Here is a 22,056-nt window from a genome sequence, read left to right as displayed (position 1 = left end):
ATAGCATCACTATAACTCACTCTATACAACCAACAGGCAAAACAATGTACTGAAATTGTTTGATGGCTCCTTTAATGCAGTATTTTTGAAATGCTTATTTTTAAATTTCAATGACAGCGATGCAGCCAATTTTGGGTCTGACGTTCTTAGTTTTTTTCAAGAATGTTTCAGGCCACTAGTTTCCACATGAGCTTCCAACTGATGGCACAATCTGCTTTCTGGAAATTAAATTTCAAAGTTCAGGACACCATGTGTGTTGCGCTTTTCGAATCTCTAGGGGTAAAGGCCCCTTTTCCGTTATGCTTATTCCAAGCTGGTGAAAAGGCCCACTGTAAATTTATGCTTCACGAACTCCCTAAAGAGATCATACCCAAATGCCGCTCTTTTTCCTTTTTTCCCCCCCTTTGTTTTCTTCCCCACGTGTAGGGTAGCCTACTGGGCACCGCCTGGTTAACCTCCCTGCCTTTCCATCCTCTCCTAGTTTCAGCCAAAAGACAGTTCAGCTCACAGCAGTTTTTCCTTAGCAGGTAGTGGTCTTGGAGGCTAAAGAACAAAAAAAGAATATGTTGTCTCTGCAGTAATAAAAGATAAACGGAAGAGAGTGGTTATGCCCTACATCAGTAAGGTGATACACAATATAAAAATAGCAAATCAGGTTAATATAAAAGTGGATTTTTCAGCCATATACAAACTGTTGAAACTTTTGCAAGTTACTCAGGCCTCCAGTAGAACAAAACCTGGCTGGGAACAGAAGCATAAAAACGGATTCGAATCTTGTGCAGATGTTGTATATAAAATCCTTGCAACATGCGACAAATACTATGTTGGCCAGACAGAGAGCTGTCTACATAACAGCCTTCGTGAGCACAAGTGCAATGTCTATCGCTAGTATGGTGGGCATCTTGAATTGCGTTGTAGAGAACAAGTACGTGCCACATTTAGAAGCCTGTGTTGTCATCGGCATAACGCAAACTGCAAACAACTTAGTTTTCCCTGAGGGCCTAATTCTCGCATTTTTCGTGAATAGCATTAAACTCTTGAAAAAGTGGTCCCACCAATAATTTTGGAAAAATGTACACTGTCCAAGATAAATTTCACAATCTGAGTAAAATGCCACAAAAACAAATGTCTCTGTGATTAGCACTTTGTTCCTATCCAGAACTAGAAGTATGAAATGCAATGGCACTCCCCGTAGCCAAATTCTCTTCCCAAAAAGATTCTTGGTCTCGGTTGTCATAAAGTGGGTTAAAAGGCGGAAAAAAAAGAGAAACTAAGTGGAACGCCGCGACGCCGCACCCCAAGAACAGCGTCGGCTCATTTACATCTCACTACCAGACATTCTGCGGAGCTGTCATTCTGACTACCGAATATAAACTAGTTTATTTATTTATTTATTTCCGATACCCTCATGGCCCACAGGGCATTACTGAGGGGAGTGGTACATAGATATAAAATGAAACTGTTACAAAAAAGGGGCTAATGTAGTTTAAAATTTCGGAATTTAATCAGATATTTTTGTTTACTTAAAGTTTTTATGTGTTGTTTTTTCAACGTATGGCAGGTGCGAGGTTGCTCTCAATGGCCCTCGAAATTCCAATGGCCCTTCACAACTCTCCATTGAGTCGCTGTCCATCAAGTTCAATGGTCATTGAAAACCGCCGTGAGGCACTGGCTGATCCCCATTGAGTTCTATGTCCATCGACTCAATGTGCATTGAAACTACCTTTGTGACAGGGGTATAAAAGGATTATCTTTCCTGCAAGCATGAAGATGATGGGCTTGTGGTGGTCATGTGATCTTTGGGATTGATTGTGCAACATTTTTGAGTGCAGCTCGGAATTCAATACAGTTACAAGTTCAGTGCCGTGTGTGTATCTTCAATTTCTATGTCCTTGTCTTGCATGTGCTGCATAAATTGTGTCTGTAAATCAAACTAGCCCAGATAGCAACTTTTCTGGGCAGAAGACCCCCTGTCCTCAGCTCTCTCTGCTTTACCATATCGAAGATTCCTCTGTCAATGAATACGACACAGTAAGCAGCGTTGTGGCAGGTTTGATGTGCAAGAGCCTGCTGAGCACGTAATGCTGGAGAAAGCAGGTAACAGGTAGACCTTGCAGCAGCTAAATAATCTTAACCCACCATTTACTGGCTACTCCACATGAACTGATAATGCCCCCGCCAGAAGCATGCCAGGTATACATCCAGACCTGTTTGCTTGTGGTCTCAGCACCCTTAGCAACTTTCCTCCCACTTCCCATGGCACCTTGCATGTTCTTCTGCAACAGTTAGTCGAGTAGCCGCTTTTCTTTGCACATACAGCTGTTTATATCTGATCAATGCAGAGTGAAATAAATATTGACAAGCTAAATTAATTAACCATTCATGTTCTTCTGCAACAGTTAGTTGAGTAGCTGCTCTTCTTCACACATACAATCGTTTATATCTGATCAATGCAGAGTGAAATGAACACTGAAAAGATATATGATTTAAGGTCAAATTGCCTCCACAAAATAATATCCCTGACGCAAGCAAGCATGCGCCGTGATGTTGACATGAACTGCACCAGAAGAGTGCAGTTTTCAACAGCCAGATAATACAGTTTTGATTCTCACTACAACAAAGCACTGTCAGTAAAACCACAATGTACAAGAGAATGCTTTTCCCGTTATGGTGTATGAATCCAAAGGAGTCGTCAAGCAATATCACTTTAATGCTGCGCATAAAATTAATGCAGGCTGCCAAATGAAGCATAATGGTTAATGACTTTTTATGTGCCAGAGCAACATCAAGTCACGAGGAATGCCGCAGTGAAGGGCTCTGCATGAATTTCAAACCCTTGGAGCTCCTTAGCAAGTATTGAAATCTGAGCTAACAGGCATTCTTGCATTTTGCCTTTGTCAAAATGTTTTCGTCACAGCCTGGATCAAACAAGTAAACTCCGCCTCAGAAGCCAAATGCCGTAGCAACTGAGCCGCCATGGCAGGTGGTCTGCACAATGAAGGGCTCCACTAGAACTGTCAAAAAGTACTCACATTCTACACAACAGGTATTTGCCTTTTATTGATTCTCTAGTTCAGAGCAGGACCATTTGGCCGGGTCACCAAGAAATTTGCGAGCTTTAGAATAGGGGAATCTATGGGTAGGGGGATAAGGGAGGAGCGAAGCATTGTGCAATGAACAGAACAATAACCTGAGGAGAGTTACTGATCTGCTCATGCGCACTGGCACTCCAATATTCCCCTATTCCCCTAACAAATAGGGTCCCCTATTCTAAAACTTGCTATTCAGCCACAGTGCTAACAGATTAAAAACAAATTAAGCCACAGAACACTTCCACAGCTGGAGTTTGACATACAATGAGAGAATGTGCTGCTATGTACAACTATGCGCCTTATTTATTAATGCTTTTGTTTCAATGTCCACAACTAATAGACCAGCTGTACTTTGCCCCGAGAAAAACACTCCAGTGCAAGCTGGTAGCACTCCTGCAACACTGTAACAAAAGCAAATTGAACCAGAGTCAAAATGGCAACCAGCACATTTCAAAACATGATGAGAATCATTTAGATGAAACTTTTATTCACAAACTGGTCAATATCAGTGAAACATAATGCACAGTGAACATGGTTTAAGTCCCAGGGCAATAAGCCCAAAGTGCAGCATCGCCGTAGTAACTGCAGTTTGGCTGCTAAAAGATGTTCTCCTAGCTGTCACGTGCACCACAAATACAAAGCTCAAAGCTGAATGAAAACTAGGGGCGTGAGAATATTGAAAATTGCGAACAGTACTTGCTATTCGATTCACACCGCACTTAACTATTCGAAGCAGTATTCGAACTTCCTAAGCATTCAGCAATTACAAAATCAACAATTCATCTGAATTTGCTGCCTAAAATTGCAGCATTTTCAAAGGACGCTCACTATTTACAGCCTCTTGCACTTGTCACATCAATTAACAGTAATACCAAGCCTTGCATAAAGCCAACGCATAGACGGCCATCAAGAGCCACTGCAGTGCAGCCACTCAGCACTCACGGATTGCAAAACGACGTGCAGCACCAAGTGGCATATCACTGCGTTGCACCACAACTGATTATGTACGCGGTGACTGAAAAAGACAATGAGCGCCAGTGCTGATATCTTTACCCATTACAATGATAAGAGACGCAGCGTGCACAGAGATGGGGTTTGCACAGGTTAGCGAAACAGGCAAAGCTGCAGCCCGCGTGGCACTGTTTCGTGGAGATCGCTTTCATCGCACACAAATTTCATCTAGTATTGGAACCTTGAAATCGTGCACCATATATACTCGCGTAATGAATTAACTTTTTTCCAGAAAAGTTGACATCAATTTGGCAGGAGGGTTCACTACGCGGAAAAAAAAGTTAACAGGTTTTTTTGGAAGAGTCGCATTTTCATATCCTGTGCTTGTCCATCTGTCCGTCCATTCATCATCAACAAAAGCACGTGGTCAGACACGTTCGTGTCGCCAATATTAAGCATCGTTCACTTCGTAAGGTCTTTGCAGTATCACAGTGCAATCCAACGATTTCGTGATAGCTGGCGGTGCCGGCAAATCGCGACGCGATAAAGCGAACATGCTGAACACCGACCCTCAAGGTCAACTGCACGTTGTTTACGCGAGGTTGAAAAAAATAGGCAGGATGGTGAGGCGTCAGGCATTTTCGCTCCCGATCTCGAGCTCGCCAAATCGCTTGGGGGTCTAAAGGTCTTGCTTCCTTCATAGCATTTCAGTGTAGGGGATGTTTTATAGGGTTCTGGTTTAAACTGCTACGATCTTCCATGCTTGAGCGCTGCCAGCTATAGTAGCGCAGCCAGGCGCACAGTAGTACGCCCAGTGAGCCCACCAATGGCGCTTCTGTCAAGGGCGCACGTCTTGGCGCCCTGCCAACTTCGCGTCTCGTTGGCAATGCTGAGTTTGGGGTGGCATTCTACAGCTAGTGCCATCCTCATGCGTCACACATTAGCATGGAAAGGTTGGTCCCGATAAGGCTGCCGCTCTTCATCTGTTTCATAAGCCAGCTTGATGCGTTTTGCAAGCAATGCATGGCATCATGCCTCTTTGGTAGCAACCTTGACTTCACTCTGCAAGTAATGAGGTATCTGGCCACCTCACATTGCTTCACGAAAACATTAAGCCAAAGAGTCATAAATGAGTTTTTTTCAGCAAACACAATTACGCTATTCAAAGAATTGTACCTAAGTGATTAGTCTACAAAATAAAGCGTATTACCATTATTACAACAAGAATTTCCTCTACTCCTTCCTTTATTTAACACTGCTAGCAGGCCGTGTAGGCATAACAAATTATGCTGTTAACAAGCAGAGTAAAATGTGTGCAGAGTACATGTTTCTTCTCATAGCTCTATTTTGTGAAAAAGCACTTGCTTTAAATTACCTGCCTGTACTGATATTTGATGAGACAAAAAATACTCCATTATATTAACAACAAATTTCTATTATTTGAATACAATATTCGCACGCCCCTAACCAAAACAGAATCCGAACTGCAATGTCAGTTACTTGGCTAGCATTGGTGTACCAAGAATCTTCCCTCAAAGATTTAAATGGAGCACATGATATCCAAGAGGACATCACAGCCAATAAACACTACCACAGCAAAGGCACCCATATTCATTTAGCCCTCTGTAGTCGTCAAGTTTTGCATGTCACAATCATTGTGGTCAGGAACCATTCTGCAAATTTCAGACATTGTGATGAAACTCACTGCTGTGTACAAATGCTTAGTGGAACATTCGCACCAAGCACCCGTGTCTGTTGGTCCTACGATGCCAATTTGACTTAGTATGGATGCCCTCAAAGCATTCTACAGAATGGGAGCAGTGATGTTTACAACATGTTCTGCAGTTAAACACCCTTTTTCTGTTATCTTTATATTCACTGGAGGTCAGAGGTAACGGTCCTATAATGCAACAGACCTACTTACAGAGGTATCTCGCACAAGTCAACCAGACAGAACTTGAGCTTTGCAAAGAATGCCATGATTAGGCTTGGAACTAAAGTTAACAAATGACCTCAGTGCTTCCCTCCAAGTGCCACAACTAAAGCTGTAACAAATTTGTTAGAAGAGTCCTTTACTATTCATCTAGCAAGATGAGCTATGGCTTAAAGGGTGCAACAAACCTTGGTGGGCACTGCGCAAATACATGAGCAAAATGGTTATCTGACCAGAACATACGACAAGAATGGCCACAATGATGAGTGGGACTCAACTAATGACCGCAAAGGGTTAAGCCGCTACTGACACTCTGGCTACTTGTGACAGCAGTCATTGTGTGCAGACTACGTAAGAAGCCACTGACTCTTAATGAGGGATGTCCTTATAAGGCTGTCTTGCGCACCTAGGAAGTCAGCCAGCAGTCAAGCTGGATGTGTGAGGAACATCTGCTTCATGCGGTCCTTGCTTGTCCAGAGACAACACAGAGCAGCCAAACCTAGGCCTACTCCTCCACCCATCATGCACCTCCGCAGGCCACCTGTAAAGGGCATATTCATGAGAAACCTTCATCACACAGTGCTTTTAAAGCCACACTGGCCAGCAATTCATAACAGCACGCTCTACAAAGCAGTTGGTGTTGTCCTTTGTACAGCAGTTAGCCTTGGCAATATACTTTGCATGTCATGTGTGAACATCTAAATATCATGAACTGCACCAATCACAGTGCTTTTTGTAGATGACACTAGCTATATGCTTAGCTTGTAGCACTTCTACAGTACAGTCAGACTGGAATGACACGTGGACACACATATGCCGTACTTTTCTACTTGGCAGAGACATATTAGTACTTTACAACCGGTTTATGAATATGTAGTTCAGTACACCCATTACCCCAGAAACATTAAGGTTAGTTGTATACTGCAGCTGAAAGTGCACAGATAAAATTTTTTGTTTTGTTCACAGCCGCTGTTTGCATTTCATTCTGGCCTGACTGTACAATGGTGTGATGTGCAACAGCAGCAGCAGTACAGTACAATACATACGGTATTTACCCGAACGTAACAAGAGTTTTATGCTGCAAATAAATGTGAAAAGTCACCCCTCATGTTATAATTGAATGTTATGAGAAGACAAGAACACTCTGTGCCATATTCGTATTGTTCATATTGCCACGCGCCTAACGCGCCGCGCGGCCTCCGCGCTGAGTCGAAGACGACGACGAAGCGGCGGTGGGCTCTCGTGGCGCGCTGTTCTGTTCTGTGTCGTGGAAGCTGGCTCCATAATTAAAAGAAGGCTCCTGGTCTTGGGTTCTTCCCGACGTCTACCTTCACGGCTCCTCTGGTCGTGACAATATTCATAATCATATGCACATTGAAGGCAAAATGCATACTGGTTAAAGGGACCATGAAATGGTATTTAGTGAGCTTAAGAAAAGCACACAAGCTATCGGTGTTCCCTCAGTCGTCACCACACAGCAAAAATTTATAAGCTAATTTGGTAAAAAAGATATCAACCATTAAAAACGGTGCTCCTCCTCTCGGCCCTGAACTCATACACGCCGACATGTCAGAAAAAAATAAAGAAAACAGGTTGAGACTGCACCCTACCGCGCCCCATCCTGCCCACGTCAACTGAGCATGCCCAATGAAAAGTGTCAGCCCCAGGCTGTCTTCATGGACAACAGTTACGTATAAATAAGTTTTTGCATGATAACTTGATTACATGATGTGATAGCGAGGTTATGATTGACGGAGCAGAGTCTTCCTCTGACTCATCCTGCCAAAACCTGAGGCGCTTCTCTTGGAACCACTTGGAACCTGTGACCTCTGGATCTCATTGCCTTCCCGTCTTCGTTCTCCCCCCTTAAGCTCATGCGCTTCCCTCTAGCTGGCGCTAGGTGTCCGCACACAGTGGGAATTAGATGCATACACCGACAAAAGGCTCGCCCAGATTGCCCATTCACGTCATCGGGGTAGGGGCCGCTAGCAGTGCACAGTGAGGTGTCACCCTAATCAGCTGCTAGCAGCAATTTTTAAACATTATTTGTAAATTACTGAGTCCAAGCAGAGCTTTTAAATTGGGCATGAATACTCGCAAAGACCGCCCACCCAGATTTTTCACATTAGAATATGACCATCAAAATCACTTCAGGGTCCCTTTAAAGTGCCATACAGGTCGGCGGCCCCATTTTGGGAAACGAAAAAAAAAAAAATCTGGATAGCGCTATTGGGTTAATGCATATGCAGAATTGGTCACTCTCTACTTTACAATCATAGATCCCTAGGAGTCCTCATACCACACCTGACACAGTGGTGCAACACTTAAGTGATGCACCACTGTGCTGCAATCCTGCCACTGGTAAGCTTGTGAAACCCAGTCCGCTCTTCCCAAGCAACCTCTCGCAACCGATCATTTAACTTTTTAAATTTAATTTTAATTTAATTTTTTATTAATTTTATTTAATTTGGTGAGAAGGTGGTGATGCCGTCCCAAGGTCATGTGACCTAGGTGATCCATCTGCTCTCTAGGTGGCTCCACTGGGGATTTTTCATTCAGAGATTTTTCCATTCATGAACAACGACGCCGACCGTGAAAACTAGACCAGTGACTGATAATAACTAGGCCAGCCCAAAATAGCAAACACTTTAAATAAACAATAAAAACAATATCTTACAGATACTTATAGAAGCACACAAATTAATGAAAAATAACTCACTGCTTGACTTGTAGAGGAGTCCTGTAAGAGTGCCTGCAGCAAGGGTGTTCAGCTCATCATCTGCGCCCCGTGCAAATGATAGCAGTACTCCAAATCCACTATACATCACCGCTGAAATACCCAACAGGCCAATGTAACCATACATTCTTCACACAGCGCAGAATAATCATAGCACATGGCATGGATGGTTGGTTTGCTTTTGGTAAGGTTAGGGTTCAGTTCAGATTTAGAATTGGGTATGGCTTGGTTTTGGTACAGTTTTGGTTTAGTTTGGATTAGATTAGCAGCAACATCACTTAGGTAGAGTTGCTGGAAGCACTGCATGCTGGAAGCCCATGGTTCAAATTCTACCACCACTGCAAATCTTCTCCGGTAAAAATTCAAGTGTTGATGAAGGCAGTAATGAACCAGGATTAAAAATTCAAGTGTTGATGAAGGCAGTAATGAACCAGGATTGTGGTGCTACCGGATCCCAGCAAACAGTGCCAATAGCCAGCGACACTACACTAGTCAAGATTCAAGCACACTAAAAATACTTGAGGGGACACACAAAAAATACACTTTCCCATAAGAACAGGAGTTTGCCACCTTGGTGTAATGGTATTACACGAGAGAGAAAATAGACCTTTCCACAAATTCCGCCGCGCCACCAAGCGGCCGCGCAAAGCACTCTGGGAAAACGGAGCGCCGCGCTCGCGTCTTTTCGTCCGTCTCTCCGACTGCGCCTGATCACCGCAAAGCCTTCCTCTGCCATCTCGTCGCCATCGCTGTTTCTTATACCTGTGCTACATGGGAACGTTCGAATGACATCTGAGTCGAATGGCAGTCGAGACTTGGAATGGCATTCGGAATCGACGGACGCGCGCGGCGCTACACGACACTTTCCAAGCGCATTCGAAAGCCTCAGCTCGTTTTCAATGTACAACGATGACGACGGTCACACTAGTCCGACAACGACACTATCACGGTCAACAGCAGCATGTGATTATAGTGAAATATCTAGTTTACTATAATATGATTGCAGTGGGACACGTTTTTCAGGCCAACGACACCGACGAATCCGATCGGCGGACGGTCAGCCTTGTCGGCGGCTGAGCGAAAGCACGGTGATGAGGCGGCGGTGCAAATATGTTCGCGCTTCTAAATGAGCGAAACGAACGGCCATATTTCACATGTGCACACCTGAACAGTCACCAGCGATAAGCGCTGGCCAAATTAATTTCAGTCGACGACGACTCCCTTCCCTTCCGCGACGACTAGGCCTAGCGAGTTCGTAGGATATGATCTGTGATTGCGGCGGTTGTGATGAGCGAATCACTAGCTTTAGCGAATGAAAATGGTCACCGAGTGTAGTTTTGGCAATAGTGACCTGAAATTAATTATTGCTTACAGCGCTGGGCACGCATATGATGAACGTGAAACGCCGGTGTGACCCAGACTGCCGAGCCGTGCTTTACAGCCAGCAGCAGTCGTCGCCGTCGCTAGCTTGTGGATAACAAGTTAGGCCGTTTCAATTAAAGCGAACGGTCGCCAAACATACTTCTGGATAAAGTAGTTTAAAATAAAGTACTGGTCACGTCGGAGGAAGCCGGGACAAAAAACGAGAAGCGCCGGTCCTGCGCGATGTCAACAGCCCGCGGTTAAGTGTTTCTCAGGCGTGCGATCGCATCATCGCTTCCTACACATTATCGCACTGCGTAAAAAAAGCACGGCTACAGCCGGTAGAAAAGAAAACAGGTTGATTAATAGAACTAAAGCGCCGATTGCGTTTTATGTCATGAAAACGAGTACTAACTGTTCGTACGCAGCGATGTAAACAACAGTATGTGTGCAGTTGTACTCATCGGCGCACTCCTGGGGAAATTTCATGCTGACGCGGTAAATGTTCACTGCAGTAATATATAATCTTCAAGCACTCCCTTAGACAGAACACGAGCTATTTGCTAAACATGACACACTTGGTTGACACAGTAAGCGTGACACAGTCGGATGTTGCGTTCCATGGCCACAGATAACCAGCCGAGCACCAGCAGACGTAAAGATCGGCGTTCTCCCAATGCATGTATACACAGAGCCCTCGCCGCTCATGTGCCCATGGTGGTGGTGAATAACTTTATTCATTAAAGCCCCCCCCAAAAAACGAAAATTATGCAGCAGCATTGTGGGCAGCCTTCAGACTGCCGGTTGTGGCGTTCTGGCCGTACCTAGTTGCGACGCCCTCTGCCCCGGTCACCAGCCGAAGTTGGAGATTCGCATGTGCCCATTGCTCTGCGTAATCACAGCAGGCGCCTGTTCCGCATACACTCGGTGTGGAAAGATCGTGGAGAGACGATCCATGTATCCCTTGCGCCCGCTAATGTTGAAATGCGTACCACATATTTTGTGGTGTTTCGAAGGCTTCCACAGGGTAAATCTCCCTTGCGAACCTTGCCGATTTATCCTGCGCACCCATTCTAGCTTCAGCTTCTTGTCCTTGGGGAATACGTGGTATGAAATGTTGATGTCCTTTCTCATGTTGTTACTACAGCCGGGCACGCAGCACCTTTGACCGCCACCGTGATTCTAATCTGCAGACATGTTGAATGTCTAAAAAAATCCCCACATAATTGCAGAAAGACTAAGAGATAACCACCACAGCAGTGCGCTGCAACATTTACAGCGCGTACGAGAAGACGCACAACGCCTGAGCACGGCGGCACAACACAGCAACACGATTGACAGCAGACGACGCGGGCGGCAACCGCTCCTTTCTCCCATCATGCTTTGCGCGGATCCGCTAGGGGATGGCGCGGCGCTGCAATTTGTGGAAAGGTCTATTAGGCATGGGCAAAAATCAGATGTATGCACTAAGAAACAAGATGGGCACTGTATTTGGAAATCTGGATAAAATAAAATGGCAGAGGATTCCCGAAAAGATTTGTACAGTAGAAGCAATAATCATGACACTGATGTAATGGCAGAAGTAGCAGTGTCAAGGAAATGATATTCCAGGATGTGAAAGATGTAACGAGAGCCCTACAAGCAAAGCAGAGGCAGAAAAGCAGCAGGTGAGGATTAGGTAAGTGAAGAGCTCCTGAAGGAAGGTGGAGATTGCGCGAGAAAAACTTCCCATCCTGTATACACGATCCTTTTGACCTCACGCATACTGGAAGCATAAAATAATACTAACATCATATTAATCCAATGAAGGGGACATTAAAGACAAATTATAGATTGATTACTCTATTGTCTATTGCAAAGTATTTTATGGTTTGAACCGAAAAGGGGCTGATAAATATCCACCGGTTAAAAGATTACGGAATTGGTTGAAACCGAAAAGCACCAGTTTCTGGTCATGTTGAGTCTGGCCAACGAACATTTTTCACCCAAAAACAATCCTCCTCCTTTGCCTTTCAAGGAACAAAAACACTGAGGAGACACTTAGAACTATACCACTGATGTTTTAAACCTTTGTCGGCCAGGGTATTGCTGCAACCTCTCATTTCCTCTCTTGAAAAGCACAATGGGCATGAGCACCTAAGCCTAGGCAGCCCACTTGATTCAAGGGAAGCTTCTGTCATTAGTACAGATTTTAACGGTCGATGCGTGGCACTATTTTTTTAAACATACGACGAAGAAACCTCGGATTTGGCCGAGCTTATGAGCAAAAGCAGCAGCCGTCTCGGCACAAAGTACTGAATCACGGCTCTCATGAAAAGCTGCCAGAAACTGCAACATTAAATTAAACTTTGTATATCATTTATTTCGTCTTAAACCACAGAAAAAAAAAGGCACCTCAAAAGTGAGCCCCTCATGATGATTTTGTATCAGCCTGTCACTGACGTGAAGCATTAGTGCCAAATTTCACTACTATTTCTCAAGAGTACCGGTGCCATTGGAGAGAGGAGCCGAAAACTCAAAACACTTGTCTAAACTAGAATAATTGCAAATATTTCTGAGAATGGCCTTTCTATAGGAGACATCTGCCTCGCTGCTCGAGGTTATGCAGATGCTTCAGTCAGAGCACGAACCGCCTATACGAAAGGTGTTCTCTCCTTGGTGTGAAACTTGTCAACCTACTAAAGAAGTGAAATCAGGCACCTGCAGAAGTCCACTGAAGCCAGGACAGCCAAAGGAATACGGCAGATGAGGACTTAGGACTGTAGCCTCCAGCTTTTGCACATCATTCTTCAAGATGTTCAGAGAAGCTGCTAAAGAACATCCAGTGGAACAACCACTATGACTTGCAATTACTAGGTGACCCCCAGATAGGCATCCAAACTGTTGAACACTGTGGGAAACTGGGCTGCAAGACGATTTCATGCTCTACAAACAGACCTTCAGACTCGTAGTGCAAAATGAAAGCACCCTGAAGAACCTTTAGCCGGAGGTCAAAACTTGCCATCGTATAGGGAGAGTGCTGTGGTTGTCGCTCTGCTGTTTTGGAAACTATGCGCGTGCAACTACCTCATTTTGCCTACGACTGCGACTACGAACGGTGAAACGAGCATTTTCGAAGTTGGGAGCTGTCAACAAAAGCATGCTAACACAATCGAATCAACAAGGTCAGCAAGCCTCCTACTACAACCAGCTGTGCACAGCATGTGTACGAATGAGGTAAACAAAAGTTAAGCTCTTTGCGTCTATATCCCTTTTCTAAACTGATTTTTTTTCACTGATAATCACCGCTTTTAGTGTTTGTGCCTAACAAATGGCCGAAAAACACAGATTTCCCAAAATGAAATAAACGTCGGAAAGCTCACGGCCTACTTACACAAGGTATTGATAAGGTAATCACCAACAGAATCAATGCAAGCCTTAAGACTTTTAACTGACAAAAACAAAACTTCAATGCTTAACCTACCCTTTACAGTACAATGTGAGAGCATTACAGATCCATCCTGCTACTGCCCTACCAGGTGGCTGTTTCAAACACAGCCACAGGTGGGGCTTGTGAAACCCAGGCTGCTCTTCCCGAGCTCCTGCAAGGCTCATTTTTGTACATATCGTTTTTCGGGAGGCTATCTCTCAACCAATAGCTGATGCACAGTGCCACGGTGGGCAGGGGCAATTTAATTTATTTGAATTAATTTCAGTGCCACCTGCTTTTTTGTGACATGGATGGATGGACGCCAGCATTTCTTGTGAATGGGGCATCTAATGCTATCGCATTTAAAAGGCTGGTTTTCGAAAAGGGCACTCAACAACAGACTGGCACATTCACATCATCGGGTTACACAGAAATCTACAGAATATAACCAGCCCCTATTTATAGCCTTCATAGTTTATGAATAAGCATCTGATTCTACCAAAGATAAGCAGTCATGCAGGCAGTGAGTAAAAAGGGTGTGGAAGAGGCACATGTAAAGGTGATAGAAAATATCTATATACAGACTATGCAAAGACCACAGTCTTACACAGGCATAAGTCACAAAATGCCAATCAGGATGGCCGTCAGGCAAGGACACAATCTCTCTACTGCTATTCAACGCACATCCAGAAAGGTAGTCATCTGGCTGCATTGGGAAAAGCCAGGGAAAAAAAGAGTTGATAAAGAATGCCTTAGTACCCTATAATTTGCTGCTGATAGCACTGGCCTATCAAGTAGCTCGAGGAAAGACAGTGCACAGTTGAGGACCTCAACACTCAAAGCAGAACCGTGGATCTAAAAATAATGTGAAGAAAACTAATGCTCAACAATCTGGGATGGAAATAACACTTTAGAATGGGCAGCGGGTATTGGAATCATTAATGGAACACATCTATCTAGGACAAGTAGTGACCGCAGATCCAGACCATGAGAACGAAACAGCTAAGGAAACAAAAATGGGGTGACATGCATTTGGCAGGTATTCTCAGCAACAAATACCCCTCAAGAGGGAACATGATGGAAACCTACAGTCAAGAGGGAAGTACAGTCTTTGTCAAAAGTAACCAGGCTGCACGGTTTGCTTCTCAGTCGTATAGTAAAGCTATTATGCCAGCCCTCAAGCTCTAAATCTGTGTGTGGTAAGGAGAACCCCTGCCCTCACCTTCAAAGAAGTTTTTGATCTTTAGAGAAGACGTGAGGGGTCTACTATACGAATGAGAAGCAAACCATGCAGCCTGGTTACTTTTGACAAAAACTGTACATAATATAGCTGTATCTTGCCAGTATTCACCTTTGGGGTAGATACATGAAGGCTAATTAAAAGACCCAAAGTTAAACTGAGAAAGGAAAACGATAGGGGGCAACATTAAGAGACAAGAAGAGAGCAGAATGGGTTAGGAAACAAATGCAAGCTAACAATATTCTAGATGAAATTAAGAGGAGGAAATGGATATGGGCAGGGCATAGAGCGCAGAGAAAAGATAACCAACAGTCCCTTGGAGCAATGGAGCGGATTTCAAGAGAAGGAAAACATAGCTGGAGGCAGCAAAAAGTCAGGTGGGCGGATGAGATTTCAAAGTTTGCAGGAGTTGGGCGGCTGTAGCTTGCACAACACAAGGTTATTTGGAGATTAATGGGGGGGGGGCTTCGTCCTGTAGTGGACATAGGCAAGATGATTGCAAGGAAAATCAGTATGATGACGATGGTGGTAATTGGGGTTTTGGGTAGTGGGGGTATGGGTTGGGTTGGGTTGGTGGACTAACTGCATGTCAAAGCAACACCAGGTGCTGGAGCATACTCCAGCAGAGGACCCTGGTTGAATTTCTGCCACCTTAGTTAATTTAATGTGCACCAAAACCTCAGGACACGGGCAATTTTGCATTTTGACTTCATCAACATGTGGCTGCCACAGCCAGGGCTGGGCCTACAATCTCGAGTTCATCAGCCAAACACCGTAGGCACAGAGCCCTCATAGCAGATGAAGGAGGGGTAGTGGAAGGGGGGAAGAATGTAGTGGAGCATCCCTTCGCATACCACTTCACAATTAGGCTTACAACAAATCCTTACTATTTCTATATAGTGTACGCTGTTACAATGTATTGAGTCAAAGCTTAAGCGAAGCCATAAAGCCAGTTCATAAGAAAGCAAATGAGGTCTTGTTCTGTGTCCCACAGACTTTACAAACATTCAAAGTTCGGAAAACGCTCACTATGCATTAGACACTTTCAGTTGCTGCGTACGTAGCGACATTGCGTACGCAACGCTCACGACGTTCCGTACGCTGTAAAGGACACCCCCGTCACACTTATAGTTGGCCGTACCGCCGCAGAGCAGTCGCGCAGCGCGCAGTGTTGTGCCGCCATCTAGTGACAAACACTGAAAGCGCTGTAGCGCTCGGCTGAACATTTTTCAGTTTCTGACAATATGAATAGTATATTACTGTTTTTACTGGAAGAAAAAATGTATAATGTTTAATGAAGTGCAAAAGTAGGCACATGACTAAAAAAAAAATTATTCGACAGGTGCGGTTGCTATGACGATAAACGTACACAACGTTAGTTAGGCTTAAAAGGTCAAAAATCACCTCGTTATCTGAAAAACAAGGGGCATTTGTCCCTAATATTTTGGCGTGTGCGTGAGAGTAGACAAAATAAAAGCTAACAGCACAGTTTAGAGCTAGCCACCACGTTGAAGAAAGCAGCGGCGAAGTGAAATCGGTCCGAAGCGGGCGAGATGGTCGCCGCCATGTTCTCTACGCAGCACGTAGCGTCCCGCGTTGCGTACGCTACGCTATGCTTTATAGCGGGCGGGCGTCCGCAACGCGCGGCTAGATACGTTGCGTTCTGCGCATGCGCATTCGTTACCCGCGGTGTCGTTGCGTACGCAAGCTCACTGCGTACTTCCAACTAAAAGTGTCTATTAGTACACTTCACATTTTACTTCAGCCGAGTATCTCATTTAGCAAAGAAAAAAAGCAGTACTCACCTATAACTCCCAAAACGTTTGCTGACCCAGCGCCTCCCTTGGTAATGAAGTTGAGCATTCTGTAATGAACAAAATAAAAAACCAATAACTGCACCCATAATTTGAGCCATTAGGCTTCTCTCTCCGTTGGTGTCAGTGCTATTGAGAAAAGGCAAAATTGGGCAGTAATGCTTCACAACACCGTTGAGAGACTGATAGGCCACCATCATGAAGGGCTCATCACAACGAAAAGGCTTTCTTTTTTTTTTTTCTTGAGATCTAATAAATAATAGAGAATGTCGAACTTGTCTATAGTTGGTGGGAGCTCTTTGCACCCATGCCCACATGGCACTCTAAAAGATCTGTCACATGAGGCTCTATGGATACTCTTTATAGCCTGGATCTTAAAAGCATGCTGACACTTTGTCAATCTGAAAGACAGCTGATAAAGTTCCTCATAATCACCTCTTTCGAAAACCAGTTTGTTTTTAGCTGGATCTGTAATTTGTTGATATTTTGACAACAGTTTGTCTATAGACCTTATTCATGCAACTTCAATTGCGTGGCACACCTATGCAGGCAACCATGGTTGTCAAGTAAATTTGACAATGACCACCGTCCCAAGTCGTGGCAGAGAGGACTTTTGTCAACGCCTTTGGCCACATACACCTATTAGAGAAACCAGGTGCACTGCCTCCTCCCTACCTTTCTTTGTGCAGTCTTATTTGGGCTGCAAGCAGCTCTCAGGGTGAGCTTCTAGCTTCAAACCTAGCAACAGTATGGTGGCTCCATCATTAGTAAGGAGAGAGCACCAATGTCCAACTGCTGCATACAGGAGACTCAGCCGCCTCAGCAGACGCTGTGTTTACGAATGGTGGTGCACCACTTCGCAGCAGGCCTCTGCAGTGCTGTGTTCATGTGGCCTTTTTCTGCTAATTTAACCAGCGAATGAAACTCTTTCTGTACTTTCAAAACACCACCCTGAACTACCTTTTCAATTACTGCAATAATTGTTTAAAATATAGCCACAACTCCGCTCAAATATTTCAGAGAAATATTTGTTGTCTTTCTTAGCCTTGATTGGACAAAAGAAAAGTGCTGCAAACAACTAGCGAGATGAAATATAGGCAACCTCGTGCTACCGCTTGCAGTTTGGCTGCCCCAAATTCACCACACAAATGGTGGACAGTTTCTTTGCCAATTAGCGGCGATAAAGCTCTATGTCATGCGTATCAAATGCATAGCCGTGCTCTGTCATTCGTGGGAGTCAGCACCGGGCGGCCAGTGTAACATGGGCTCAAGATACGTTTGTGCGAGCAAGTGACATCGTAGCCATGCTTCTGCCATGACCAGCATGACATATGCCTGAATGCCCTACTACCCTGGGAACAGCGGCCAAACAGAGGACCAATTGGGATGGAAAGGAAATGGATCATTCCAAAATACAGCCCCTGATTTTTGTTCCATTGCCATTAATCCTACTCAGTGCTTAAATAAACTGTATGCATTTCCGAAACACCTTCTGCCTACTAATCTACATACCTTGCAATTAGATTGTTTTAAAATAGGGTGACACTAACACTTGGGTGAACAGCGGAAAAGCAAGTTGCCAGCACACATGCGCAGAACCAAAATGCCAGTTGAATCCATGGATCAGCAGCTGCCGCTAACCCAAAATTGACAAAATAGCACAGCCCCCAACAATAAACAGGGTCGGGCAACATGGCAGCATCCGTCAAAGCAAGGGGTTGCTAACTTCACCGCCAATTCATCGTCCTCATACACTTCACCACATGTTCATGGCAAATAAAAGCTGTGCAAAGCTTTCGCTATTCTGAAACTTTGTCGAGTATATGCACATAAGACAGCTATACATAGCGCGAATAGCGGGTCTAACCTGCATTCGGCAGCTTATATAGGTAATGTGGCCAATGATACTGAGTGCAAGATATACACAGTACAACCTCATTAATTCGACCCCTGTTAATTTGATGATTTGGTTTATGGGGTTTAACGTCCCAAAGCGACTCAGGCTATGAGAGACACCGTGGTGGAGGGCTCCGGAAATTTCCACCACCTGGGGTTCTTTAACGTGCACTGACATTGCACAGTACACGGGCCTCTAGAATTTCGCCTCCATAGAAACTCGACCGCCGCGGCCGGGATCAAACCCGCGTCTTTCTGGTCAGTAGCCGAGCACCATAACCACTGAGCCACCACGGCGGGCCCCCTGTTAATTTGAAAGCTTGGATAATTAGGATAATTTGGACTGTCGCCGGTGTACCGCCAACCGCCCATGTAAGTATATGGCGTCAGAAGCTCGTTTATTTGGATGTCCAGGAGCTGGCATTGGTTAATTCGGACGGTCTCCCGAAGTGGCTCCGTGTCGAGGTATGACAAGCAAGGGAAGCAATCGTCCAGATATTCATCGTCAAGCCTGACCTACATATTACATTGTTTCCCACGCCCCTCTGACATGTGCGCAATCGCAGGCACACTGCCGATCGGCAGGCAACCATTGATAGGCAGAGTCCAGTCACATAATTTAGTTTTCAGAGCTTCGCCACCAGCCGACGGCGGCGGCGGCTATCAGCCACCCACCCAGCCAGCCAGCCAGCCGAGCCTATCGCTGCACAAAGTTTAGAAAAATGATTGCCTTGTCACTGGTCTTTTGTTTCGTTTTTCGAAGGCATCTTGCCCCTCTGGCACTGGTGCATGCCTCCCTCGTTTCTGTCCATGTAGTATTTCAGTTCTGCAGCATGCCGAAACTCCGCACTCATCACAAGCTGTTCACCGTTTGTGTGGTGAAGAAGCCTTATACACAATGCCATATGCGAAGCAGCTCCAGTGCTATTGCGTTGCCCACTGAGAGGAGCCATGGTTACCCTTACTAATTGGAGCAGTTCTGCTTCCGACACTCCAGATAGCATGCACGAATTAAAGCATTTCAAGGAACTGTGAAAAACTGGCGTTGTCACGCAGTTTTAATCGGAAAAGATGATTATTGCCCAGCGTTTCACTAAATGAATTTTGTTTTACGTGAACGGTTTTTGGCAGTTTGGGGGGGAGGACGACATTCGAAATTCGACATTCGGATAATTCTGACATTTTTCCCACTCTCTTGAAGTCCGAATTAACGAGGTTTTACTGTACAACATAACCTACAAGTCATCCCAGTTTCTGTTAAATTACACACGCATGTAACAGTTCTCCAGCCCAAACTGGAGCATGCATGCAGAGTTTGGGACCTTTACCAAGTTAACTTTTCTAACAAAGCAAATTGGTCAAAAATAAGGCGGCAAGGTGAACTCAACCATATTAAAGCCAAGCTACTGAGACACCAAGCTGGCATCACTAAATGTGCGTCATGATAGAAGATAGCAAGCCTTTTCTTCTGCCCTGACATTTATCATTTGCTATTGAAACCCGTTAACAACCTAGCTGACCGCCATTCAACAGGCATATTAGTTATGAAAAAGCTTACAGTTGAACTCTGGCGTTAGTTTATCGTGAACTGCGAAAGGAAAAAAACCAGCCAGAAAATGCAGCCGCAGACAACAGCATGTAAATTGCACATTGTTATCCGCCGCTACTTTTTTATTTGTTGCCAGCCCGACATCCTTCTCTATAATTTGCAACGCTATAATTTCCCACCTGTAATTCCTTGCTATACTTTGCAAGGGAATGCCCTGCGGAGCAGGAACAGCCAAGTTTGTATAGCATGAGTTTCTATGGGAGTTACAGCCAGACTGGCTCACAACAATGCGGCAGCCGCTAAAATGCGGCACCCAGGAATGCAATATAGCAGGGTTTTGCTGTATATTCCCATAAACCAGTGCTCTTTCTCATAGGTCTTCATTTTCTGTGAGGAAAGGATACAACGAGAACAGTCTGCCTACCAAGATGGTGCACCACTCTAATCAGGCCATTTTCAAAACTACCATCAAACAAGTGGGACAGGCGGGGACTCCTGAAGCACCCGCCTCTTTCCATGTGTCCCCTCTTTCAGTCTGCCTAGCCATCGTTGCCCTAGGAGAAGGACTCTTCTCGCATAGTCTCCGCTGTGGACAGGAATCGCACTAACAACCGAGTGGCAGCGGGGGGCACCGAGACTCCTCATCCTGTGTCTGCCTTGCTGTGTTTAATGGTGCTTTTGAACAGGAATTGTTGTAGGTCCAATTGGTGCAATGCTATAAAAAAGCAAAAGCTGCAGAAACTGCTGGGTTCACCGTGGACAGCGGCCGATGATGCTAGAACACGGCGCATACTGTCAACTTCATTAACTGACTGCGATCGTTCACGTTCCAATTGATGGACATTCCTATTTCATTCAACTTTATTATGGTTCAGCAGTATTAACATAGCACTAGGTAACATAGTCAGCGTAGCGAATTTATTGTATCAAGGTCAACTGCCAAGACACTTTCGTTACGTGGAGTCCACAAATACACACACGTCAATGGGAGCAGCATCGGGAACCAGAAAGTTCGTAATATCGAGGAATTCATTTATATGCAGGCTGAACTGTATCATGCACCAAACACACGGTCAGGAATGTATATTTGTTACACTAAAGCAGGGATTCTCAAACTAGTTTCCACAGAACCCCAGGGTTCCTTACATTGCTTATTAGAGTTCCCCAAGCACCTAACCAATGCACACCTCAACCCCAACCTTTCCTTTACGCACTTTACTTTGGGACTAATAACACTGTAATTGTTCACTGCAGACTGCTTCACTGTATAGCTGGTCATTATTAAATTAACCTGGGTATACTTCTTCAGATGCCATGTGTCTGCACACTCCTTTTTGTATTCATGTTTGACAAGGAGGGATGGAAGCCAAAACATGCAAGGTTGCTCAGAGTCTTCTAAAAGCTGTTGGGATTCCCCAAGGCAAAAAAAATTGAGAAACCCTGCACACATCACAAAATTACTTTTGAAAAGTACTAGTTAAGTTAGTAATTGCTTTCCATAAAAAAAATGTAATTAAATTAAATTACCAATTACTGCTCACAGAAAGTAATGACATTACATTACAATTATTTACAAAAAGTAACTGTAATTACATTTTACTCTTCGCTCACAAAAAAGCAGAACATTAGACACAGCTCCTACAAGCGTTTTAAATCTCTGTTTACTGCATCACCGGAGCAGTTGACCCGCAAAGTGGAGGTCGAAATTTTTGCTCTGCTCTGAAGCTGCCCTTCCCCATGCTATTACAGTGCTGATGCAGTTTAGGAAAACCCAGGTTTGTACATGATGAAAGCTTTAAAATCCATGCATACAAATTAACAATTGCAAAAATGCGAATTGGTGCGTTCGTATGAACCGCCAGAAGCTGCGTACAATGAAGCCTCATTACAGCGAACAGGTAAAAATTCGTAAAATAGTTTGATATAGCCGAAATTCGTAATATAAAACTTCACCATAAATGCATGCAATAGGGACAAAGTTCAGTCGGTGGAGGAACAGCAATTCAGGCATCCTTACTAAAGAAACATAAAGAAACAGAGAGACGTTTTCCCCAGGTTTCAGCAGTGTTTCGA

At 44.5% G+C, this 22,056-nt stretch overlaps 1 protein-coding gene across 5 annotated transcripts in view; it reads right to left on the bottom strand.

Annotated features, from left to right (window-relative positions):
* Nucleotides 1–22,056, bottom strand: part of Tim23 (translocase of inner mitochondrial membrane 23) — a 185,882-nt gene that overhangs the window by 147,751 nt on the left and 16,075 nt on the right. Inside the window, exons 5-8 of one of the 5 annotated variants that reach the window (XR_016290778.1) lie at nucleotides 16,530–16,588; nucleotides 8,696–8,806; nucleotides 6,344–6,517; nucleotides 3,034–3,493 (exon numbers count right to left, since the gene is read on the bottom strand). Coding sequence is in view for 2 of the 5 variants with exons in the window: in XM_089581533.1 (XP_089437659.1) it covers nucleotides 6,402–6,517; nucleotides 8,696–8,806; nucleotides 16,530–16,588 (286 nt within the window). In the remaining 3 variants the exon portion in view is untranslated. Of the gene's footprint in view, nucleotides 1–3,033; nucleotides 6,518–8,695; nucleotides 8,807–12,775; nucleotides 12,886–16,529; nucleotides 16,589–22,056 lie in introns of those variants that run through there. The other 4 variants (XM_089581533.1, XR_016290780.1, XR_016290779.1 and 1 more) reach the window with 4 other exon arrangements.

The sequence above is a fragment of the Amblyomma mixtum genome, chromosome 3 (assembly GCF_055824585.1).
Source record: "Amblyomma mixtum isolate Tamu chromosome 3, ASM5582458v1, whole genome shotgun sequence".
Taxonomy (NCBI): Eukaryota; Metazoa; Arthropoda; class Arachnida; order Ixodida; family Ixodidae; genus Amblyomma; species Amblyomma mixtum.
The sequence above is the reverse complement of the archived record's forward strand: the minus strand, read 5'-3'. Positions and strand labels throughout refer to the sequence as shown.